The 9,951-nt window shown below is 45.8% G+C and overlaps 1 protein-coding gene and 1 pseudogene across 1 annotated transcript; both read left to right on the forward strand.

Annotated features, from left to right (window-relative positions):
• Window positions 1-6,161, forward strand: part of LOC123097121 (aspartic proteinase nepenthesin-1-like) — an 88,256-nt pseudogene extending 82,095 nt beyond the window's left edge.
• Window positions 6,162-7,909: 1,748 nt separating this feature from the next.
• On the forward strand, window positions 7,910-9,543 carry LOC123100512 (aspartic proteinase nepenthesin-1-like). The gene has a single exon (XM_044522433.1). The coding sequence runs from the start codon at window positions 7,970-7,972 to the stop codon at window positions 9,329-9,331; it is 1,362 nt and encodes a 453-aa protein (XP_044378368.1). The 5' UTR covers window positions 7,910-7,969; the 3' UTR covers window positions 9,332-9,543.
• Window positions 9,544-9,951: the final 408 nt, after the last annotated feature.

Consider the following 9,951-nt stretch of genomic DNA (forward strand, 5'->3'; position numbering starts at 1 on the left):
TCTTCATCATTATTCCCATAAAAATTAGAAGAACACGCTTTTACAAAGCAATCTTTCTTAGCACGCATCCTAGCGGTTCTTTCTTTGCACTCATCAATGGAAATTCTCATAGCTTTGAGAGACTCATTGATATCATGCTTAGGTGGAATAGATCTAAGTTTCAAAGAATCAACATCAAGAGAAATTCTGTCCACGTTCCTAGCCAATTCGTCAACTTTAAGCAATTTTTCTTCAAGCAAAGCATTGAAATTCTTTTGTGAATTCATAAACTCTTTAACACTAGTCCCAAAATCAGAGGGCATCTTATTAAAATTTCCATAAGAATTTTTGTAGGAATTACCATAGTTATTAGAGGAATTACTAGGATACGACCTAGGATTAAAGTTTCCTCTATAAGCGTTGTTACCAAAATTATTCCTACCAACAAAATTCACATCCATAGATTCATTATTATTCTCAATCAAGGTAGACAAAGGCATATCATTAGGATCAGAAGCAACACTCTTATTAGCAAACAATTTCATAAGTTCATCCATCTTTCCACTCAAAACATTAATTTCTTCTATCGCATGCACTTTTTTACTAGTAGATCTTTCGGTGTGCCATTGAGAATAATTAACCATCATATTATCTAGGAGTTTAGTAGCTTCTCCTAAAGTGATTTCCATCAAAGTGCCTCCCGCGGCCGAATCTAAAAGATTTCTAGAAGCAAAATTCAATCCGCCATAAATTTTTTGTATAATCATCCATAAATTCAAACCATGTGTAGGGCAATTACGTATCATTAATTTCATCCTCTCCCAAGCTTGTGCAACATGTTCATGATCAAGTTGCTTAAAATTCATAATATCGTTTCTAAGAGAGATGATCTTAGCGGGAGGAAAATACTTAGAGATAAAAGCATCTTTGCACTTATTCCAAGAATCAATACTATTTTTAGGCAAAGGCGAAAACCAAGTTTTAGCACGATCTCTAAGCGAAAACGAGAATAGTTTTAACTTAACAATATCATTGTCCACATCTTTCTTCTTTTGCATATCACACAAATCAACAAAGCTATTTAGATGGGTAGCGGCATCTTCACTAGGAAGGCCGGCGAATTGATCTCTCATAACAAGATTCAGCAAAACAGCATTAATTTCACAATATTCAGCATCGGTAAGAGGAGCAATCGGAGTACTAAGAAAATCATTGTTGTTGGTATTGGCAAAGTCACACAATTTAGTATTGTCTTGAGCTATCGTGACAAGCAAGCAATCCAACACACAAGCAAACAAGAAGCAAACGAAAAAGAGGCGAACGGAAAAGAGGGCGAATAAAACGGCAAGGGTGAAGTGAGGGAGAGGAAAACGAGAGGCAAATGGCAAATAATGTAATGCGAGGGATAAGAGTTTGTGATGGGTGCTTGGTATGTCTTGACTTATGCGTAGACTCCCCGGCAACGGCGCCAGAAATCCTTCTTGCTACCTCTTGAGCACTGCGTTGGTTTTCCCTTGAAGAGGAAAGGGTGATGCAGTAAAGTAGCGTAAGTATTTCCCTCGGTTTTTGAGAACCAAGGTATCAATCCAGTAGGAGACCATGCTCGAGTCCCATGCACCTACACAAACAAATAAGAACCTCGCAACCAACGCGATAAAGGGGTTGTCAATCCCTTCACGGTCACTTACGAGAGTGAGATCTGATAGAGATGATAAGATAATATTTTTGGTATTTTTATGATAAAGACTGAAAGTAAAGAAAGCAAAATAAACGGCAATAGAAATAACTTGTTGATGGGAGATTAATATGATGGAAGATAGACCCGGGGGCCATAGGTTTCACTAGTGGCTTCTCTCAAAATAGCATAAGTATTACGGTGGGTAAACAAATTACTGTCGAGCAATTGATAGAATTGAGCATAGTTATGAGAATATCTAGGTATGATCATGTATATAGGCATCACGGCCGTGACAAGTAGACCGAAACGATTTTGCATCTACTACTATTACTCCACACATCGACCGCTATCCAGCATGCATCTAGAGTATTAAGTTCATAAGAACAGAGTAACGCTTTAAGCAAGATGACATGATGTAGAGGGATAAACTCAGGCAATATGATATAAACCCCATCTTTTTATCCTCGATGGCAACAATACAATACGTGCCTTGCTGCCCCTGCTGTCACTGGGAAAGGACACCGCAAGATTGAACCCAGAGCTAAGCACTTCTCCCATTTCAAGAAAGATCAATCTAGTAGGCCAAACCAAACTGATAATTCGAAGAGACTTGCAAAGATAACCAATCATACATAAAAGAATTCAGAGAAGATCCAAATATTGTTCATAGATAATCTGGATCATAAACCCACAATTCATCGGATCTCGACAAACACACCGCAAAAAGAAGAGTTACATCAAATAGATCTCCAAGAGAATCAAGGAGAACTTTGTATTGAGATCCAAAGAGAGAGAAGAAGCTATCTAGCTAATAACTATGGACCCGAAGGTCTGAGGTAAACTATTCACACATCATCGAAGAGGCTATGGTGTTGATGTAGAAGCCCTCCGTGATCAATGCCCCCTCCGGCAGGACGCCGAAAAAGGCCCAAGATGGGATCTCACGGGTACAGAAGGTTGCGGCGGTGGAATTAGGTTTTCGTGGTGCTCTTCGATGGTTCGGGGATACGTAGGTATATATAGGAGGAAGAAGTAGGTCGGTGGAGCCACGAGGGGCCCATGAGGGTGGAGGGCGCGCTCGGGGGGTAGGTGCGCCCCCCTGCCTCGTGGCCTCCTCGGTGATTTCTTGACGTCCACTCCAATTCCTCTGGATCACGTTTGTTCCAAAAATAACTCTCCCGAGGGTTTCATTCCGTTTGGACTCCGTTTGATATTTTCCTTTTCTGCGAAATACTGAAATAGGCAAAAAAACAGCAATTCGGGCTGGGCCTCCGGTTTATAGGTTAGTCCCAAAAAATATAAAAGTGTATAAATAAGCCCATTAAACATCCAAAACATAATATATAATAGCATGGAACAATCAAAATTTATAGATACGTTGGAGACGTATCAATGACCTTGTTGGAATTGATCTGTTGAATGTTCCATTTGAGGAGTTCTTTCAGTTTTTCAATCAAAAGGCCCTCGATAAATAAACGGTCACTTGCTACTGTCTGTAAGTACTACTTCTGTCATTAAGTCTCTATATATAGGCCAGCTCTTTCATTGCATGTATATATAATTATCCTCACTATATTTTGCAGATTGAGATCGCCGAATTGAAGAAAAGACAAATCTGTGATATTGGGTTCATTAACACAAATCTCATAGATGCATATACGGTTGAATTTCATGCCAGAGATACCGAGGCCAACTTGCTACGATCGTTGGTATTAAATCAAAACAAAGCTATAATACCCTTTCCTTACAACTTCAAGTGAGTGTTACTGTCTTTTGCATATTTCGGTTTCCCTTATTAGTTGAGGTTATAGCTAGTAATGTACGTAATTGATGAGTTATGCATGTGTGCGCAGGTTCCACTATATTCTCCTAGAGATTAAGCTTGAGCAGGGAATAGTAACCGTCTTAGACTCGAGACGAAAAGATCCCCAGGAGTATGCGAACATGACTGAAATGCTCGAGAAGTAAGTTAAATCGATCATTATCGCACCATATCGGCAACTTTGTTCATTTCCTGATATCAAGTAATTGTTTTGTTTGTCTGGCAGGGTTTGGAAAAAAAATCACCTCAAAAGCTCCGGGACTGCCGAAGAAGTTGCGATTTACACACCCAAAAGTAAGTACTACTAGCTAGTTCCGCGCATCTCCTAGTGATTCAAGCGCTAGTTTCATCAATACCATTTAGCATGCTTGTTATTAGTTTGATTGACCTCTATTTCTTGTAAAGTGGTTGTGGCAGGAAGCCGGAAATAATTACTGTGGATACTACGTTTGCAAGTCCATCCGCCACACGACCTGTGAGCGGGGCCACTCTGACAAACAATATGAAGTGCGTAAGCAATAATATTCACAATTTTATTTTATTACCATCATTTGTGTTGAGTTTCATTCATTCATATATATGTATCGACCCCCTTATTCAAATTTAGATATTTCGGATGCGGGATGAACTCCTAGCACCAGATCGCATGCGAGCAATTCAAGAGGAATTGGCGGCATTCTTTCTTGACCACGTGATCGATAAAGACGGAGAATACCATGTGGACCCTGAGTTCATATATAATTAGGGGATTATATTGTAAGAGATCTTATATTGTATATATGTAGCCAGTAGCGTCGGATAGATATACAAAAACTTGTTGTTCGATCAATCTCTCGGAGAAGGAGAGGTCGATATCACTTCTCTCTGTATGCATATGTTCATGACGATCTTCTGTTTCCTTCATTTGCTTACTAGCTAGCGGGTCGACCAAGCATGGAGATAAGAGAGGACACTTCTCTCTATTAATTAGCTAGCTAACACAATATATGAAACACCTAAATTAACCCCCCAAACCCCCCCCCCCCCTCTTTCAAAAAAACAAAAACCCCAGCCCCTGAAATGCTGACGCGTGGACGCTTATTGGTCCCGGTTGGCGAAATCACTAATTAAGGAGTACTCGTTGCAAAGAACACTCCATCTTCCCAGGTCACGACAAGTGGCGCCCATGCAGCGCGCCACCTGTCGCAACCTGGGAGTTTTCCCTTTTTTCGTAGATTCGTTTATTCAAAATGTTTTATCTCTTAAACCGTGCGTACAAATCTCAAACCGTTTTCACCATTGGATAATTTGCGTCGAGATCTTTAAAACTAGATGCCATGTTGATAGGTTTTGACGAACTTTTTTTCACGAAAAAAACCAAACAAAAAAAACAAACCGGGAGCACGGTTTTTTCCCTTTCCGAAAGAGGCACGCCCGTGCCTCTCGCGAAATCACAACCGTGCCTCTCGTGGATGCAAAACCGTGACCCTCGTGGAAAGAAAAAAACAGAAAACGCGTTTTTCCCTTTCCAAAAGAGGCACGCCCGTGACTCTCGCGAAAGCACAACCGTGCCTCTAGCAAAAGCAAAACCGTGACTCTCGCGAAAGAGAAAAAAAAACAGAAAACGCGTATTTTTTTTCCCTTTCCGAGAGGCACGGCCGTGACTCTCGCAAAAGCACAACCGTGCCTCTCGCGGAAGCAAAACCGTGACTCTCGCGAAAGAAAAAAAACAGAAAACGCGTTTTGTTTTTCCCTTTCCAAGAGGCACGGCCGTGACTCTCACGAAAGCACAACCGTGCCTCTCGCGAAAGTAAAACCGTGACTCTCGCGAAAGAAAAAAAATAGAAAACGCGTTTTTTTTCGTTTCCGAAAGACACGGCCGTGACTCACGCTAAAGTACAACCGTGCCTCTCGCGAAAAAAACGTGACTTTTCACGAAAGGAAAAAAAGTAAACGCGTTTTTCGCGCAATTTTTTTTTGTCGAAACGCTAAGGAAGACCGGGGAAAAACCAAAACGTCAAAAAAACCGTTTAAAAAGCCAAGAACGCGTGCGAAAAAAAAATATGGAGGGAGCGTCCAAAGCGCGACACGTGGCGAATGGCTGAGAGCGCGCCAAGTGGCGCTGATCGTTGCGAGGCTCCCGAAGGAGCGCTCGTTAACTAGTTGCTCCCCCCGGTTGGTGCTACCAATCGGGACCAAAGTCCCTCCTGCCTGGGCTCGCCGCAGCGGCCACGTGGAGGCCCATCTATCCCGGTTCGTATAAGAACCGGGACTAAAGGCCTAGGGCTTTAGTAACGACCCTTTAGTCCCGGATCCACAACCGGGACAGATGGGCTTACGAACCGGGACAAATGTACCTTTTTCCACTAGTGAATCAAGTCGCAGGTGTCGCTGCCCGTCAACAAAAACAACACCGACAAGCACGGTGGCTTGTGTTGTGCTTCGCCATCTCGTCGAAGAAGAAGGAGACCGTGATGCCGAAGCTGATCCTCCACCTGGAGGGCGCGGACTGGGAGCTTCCACGGGAGAACTAGGTGCTGTACACCGAGGAGGACGGGCTGTGCGTGGTCATGAGTTCGGCGGGCGAGGGCAGCAGCAGGACGCTCATAGGCAACTTCCAGCAGCAGAACACGCACATCGTCTACGACCTCGACGCCAATAAGCTGGTCTTCGATCGTGCCCGCGCGCTGCGACAAGCTGTGACTCGCTCAACGTGCACTTGTTGCATGCGTGAATACGTATACGTCAACGCGTGTATTGTGTATCATTCTATACGTACGTACTGGTCACATACGTTTATCGGTACTAGCTAAGAACGCGTGAAAAGGAGCACCCGTTCTCTACGTGCCAGTGCTAAATAAACAAGGTGGGAAACTAAGCTAAGTATTTGTTTATACCTAGTCTGATGTGAAAAAGTTGTAGACATATCACAAGCGATATGATAGATTTCAGCTGGTACATGTTTCTACTTGTACTGAATGTTGAGAGCGCCAATAATACTGCGTGTGATGTGCGATTTTCTCTTGATAATGTGAGGGAATGTCTACATCCGATATACACAACATTCGTGGTTCAAAACATAAAGAAACACACGATAATAAGCTTACAAACACACTGAAAACTCGGTACCATGCAACCTATTGCTAAACGGCCACCCACGCCAGAAGATAAAACCTCCATGCGGTTATATGGAATATGTTGTAATATGTGACAAGGAAATGTGAAAAGAACAAGAAATGCAGAATAAAGAAACATCCAACGTCCATCTCGCACTCCCAGCCCCACTGAATTTGTGAAATTGAGACACGCCTAGTCACACTGAATTTGTGAACAATTGAGCAGCATGTTGCACAACTGATATCTAGGATTCCTATGTTGAGAGCAAAAGGTGATTACAACGGTGGCCGCATCAGGTTCGCAAGGATATGTACCAGATGGAGATGGCCATATGAAAAAGGGCAAGAACAATCATGTCGTTGCCCACCGGGTAGTGCCTCTTTTTGCACTGAAAAGACTGCAAATATACCACGAAATCGACGCGAGACACACCGACAAATAGCAGCAGCAGCATCATGAAATGGACGAGCACCGGCGTACTCACCGCTCGTCGAGCAAACATGAAATCCACATTACCTCATCATTGTCCATGGATAGGGATAGGCTGTGCTTAAAGCCTAGATGCAGGCACTAAGTTATGTGCCCAATGTGCCATTGATGGTGCCTTTGCCATCGTCAGAGCTTGTTGATGCAGCACAAGCATGAGAGCACGAGAAGAAGATGAGCAGCGGTCCACTGAGCATCTGCCCTTCTTGTGTCTTGAATGTGAGGTCGAGTCTGATCCTGGATTTAGCACACAAGTAGTACGTTCCCTTACGAGGTACTACTACAAATCCTTTCAGGTTATTTTGAAGTGAAACTTCACAGCCCATATTCGCATGATCTGCCCTGATTCTCCTTGTCCTTTTGGATGAGAAGTTACTAGTTTCAGTAGGCAGTAGTAAATTGTACGGCCCACTAAAAATAGACAGAAAATAGAATACTGGTTATAAATTACTCCCTCTGTCTCATAATATAAGATGTTTTTAAAGTTTAATTTGAACTGGGACAGAGGTAGTAAAAAACAACCGGTTTGCATGTTTGACCGAGGAGAGGCCGACTCAAAGAGTATCCCTTGCCGTAAAATTCAGTGTGTGGATGTCGATTTCCATACAGTAACAACAACAAAATCAGTGGATGTCGGTGTGACGCGCATGTGCTTGAGCGAGTAATCTTCGAGCGCCAGTAACTTAGAAAGTGACAAGATTCGCAAACAAAAAAAGATAGACAGTGGCATGGATAATTTTGGGGTTATATACGTTTTCGTGCACCTTTTTGCAAAGTTGACCTGCGTGACGTCGCTACATATACAGGTCCAACTCAACGACGCCCTAGTCCTAAACCAACAAATAACCGAATTAACAACCTTGTTACCCAGTGCTGAATTGTGTGAGCGCGTGTGCACGTTGAAGGACATGTCTGCGCTGCATGTTCTCTTCCTCGCGGTCTTGCTGGCCATGTCGGCGACCGGCCACGCGGCGGCCTTGCGCGCCGATCTCAGGCACGTCGACAGCGGCCGCGGCTTCACCAAGCGCGAGCTGCTCCGCCGGATGGCCACCCGGTCGCGGGCTCGTGTAGACAGCCGGTGGTCACCACCGCCCGGCCGCGGCGCCAACGCCCACGCGGTGACCGCGCCGTTGACCCGCGGCACCGTCGGCAAAGAAGAGTTCAACTCTGATTACGTCATCCACTTTGCCATCGGCACGCCACAGCCGCAGCCCGTGGCGCTGGCGCTGGACACGGGTAGCGACTTGGTCTGGACTCAGTGCGATTGCGACGTCTGCTTCGACCAGCCGTTCCCGGCGCTCAACACCTCCGCCTCCGACACCCTCCGCGGCGTCTCGTGCTACGACCCTCTCTGCACGCGGGGGAGGCTCAAGCTCTCCGGGTGCGCCGCCGGCGACAACTTGTGCTTGTACGTCTACTCCTACGCCGACAAGTCGATGACGACGGGGCTGATCTTCGAGGACACCTTCACCTTCAAGGCGCCCAACGGCAAGGTCGCCGCCGTGCCCAACCTCCGCTTTGGTTGTGGCATGTACAACGCCGGCAAGTTCGGACCAACCGAGTCCGGCGTCGCCGGTTTCGCCCGCGGGCCGCTGTCTCTGCCGTCGCTGCTCAAGCTCCCCAGGTTCTCCCACTGCTTCACCGCCATGGTGGAGTCCAGGACCAGCCCCATGTTCCTGGGCACGCCGGACAACCTGGGAGCGCAGGCCACGGGGCCCATCCAGTCCACCCCGTTCGTCCGGAGCCCCGCGGGCCCGTTCGGCACGCTGTACTACATTTCGCTCAAAGGCATCACCGTGGGCAAGACGCGGCTGCCGTTCGACGCGTCGGCGTTCGCGGTCAAGGACGGCGTCTCCGGCGGGACGATCATCGACTCTGGCTCGAGCATCACGAGCTTCCCACGGCCCGTGTTCCGAAGCCTCCGGAAGGCGTTCATGTCGCAGGTGCCGCTGCCCGTCGCCAACGTCTCCGCCACCGACCCCGATACGATGCTGTGCTTCCTCACCTCGCCGAAGAAGGAGGCGCCCGCCATGCCGAAGCTGATCCTCCACCTGGAGGGCGCGGACTGGGACCTTCCACGGGAGAACTACGTGGTGGATGTCGAAGACTTCGAGGACGGTACCGGCGGCGGGCCGTGCGTGGTGATAAATTCGGCGGACGAGAGCTCCCCGACGATCATAGGCAACTTCCAGCAGCAGAACACGCACATCGTCTACGACCTGGAGAACAATAAGCTGGTGTTCGTGCCCGCGCGCTGCGACAAGCTGTGACGAGCGAGCGAGCCATAAGAGCAGTACCGACCGATTAAGGAACGTGCATGCGTGCTCTACGTACCAGTGCTAAATAAACATGCATGGGGGGCAAAGCAACTACGTACGTAAGCAGTTTAATTAAGCCTAGTCTGATCTGCCATGCATCTTTTCTTATTGTCTCGTCAACAAGTTTTCATGTTCGTTCTCAAGCATGCTACGAAAACAATTCCATCGTCTCTCTCTCTCGGTTCATATCGCACTCTCAGTTCCACTAAGATTGTGAAAAATTGAGTTTCGATATACCTGGGAATCTGGGTACCCAGAAAACCATGTGACAAGCACACATGGAACGGTGGCAACATCCATCAGGCTTCATCAAGGAAATGGGCCAGATAGGGCAGCATCAGGTTCACAGTACTGCAATCATCTCGTTTCCCACCGGGCAGTAGTGCATCTTTTCCTCTGAAAGGACTATATATATATATATATATATATATATATATATATATATATATATATATATATATATATATATATATATATATATATATATATATATATATATATAGACACACACACACATCTCTATTCCTAATATCTGAGTTGGTGAATAATATTCACGGTTTATTTTCGTCTCA

The sequence above is a fragment of the Triticum aestivum genome, chromosome 4D (assembly GCF_018294505.1).
Source record: "Triticum aestivum cultivar Chinese Spring chromosome 4D, IWGSC CS RefSeq v2.1, whole genome shotgun sequence".
NCBI classification, from domain to species: domain Eukaryota; kingdom Viridiplantae; phylum Streptophyta; class Magnoliopsida; order Poales; family Poaceae; genus Triticum; species Triticum aestivum.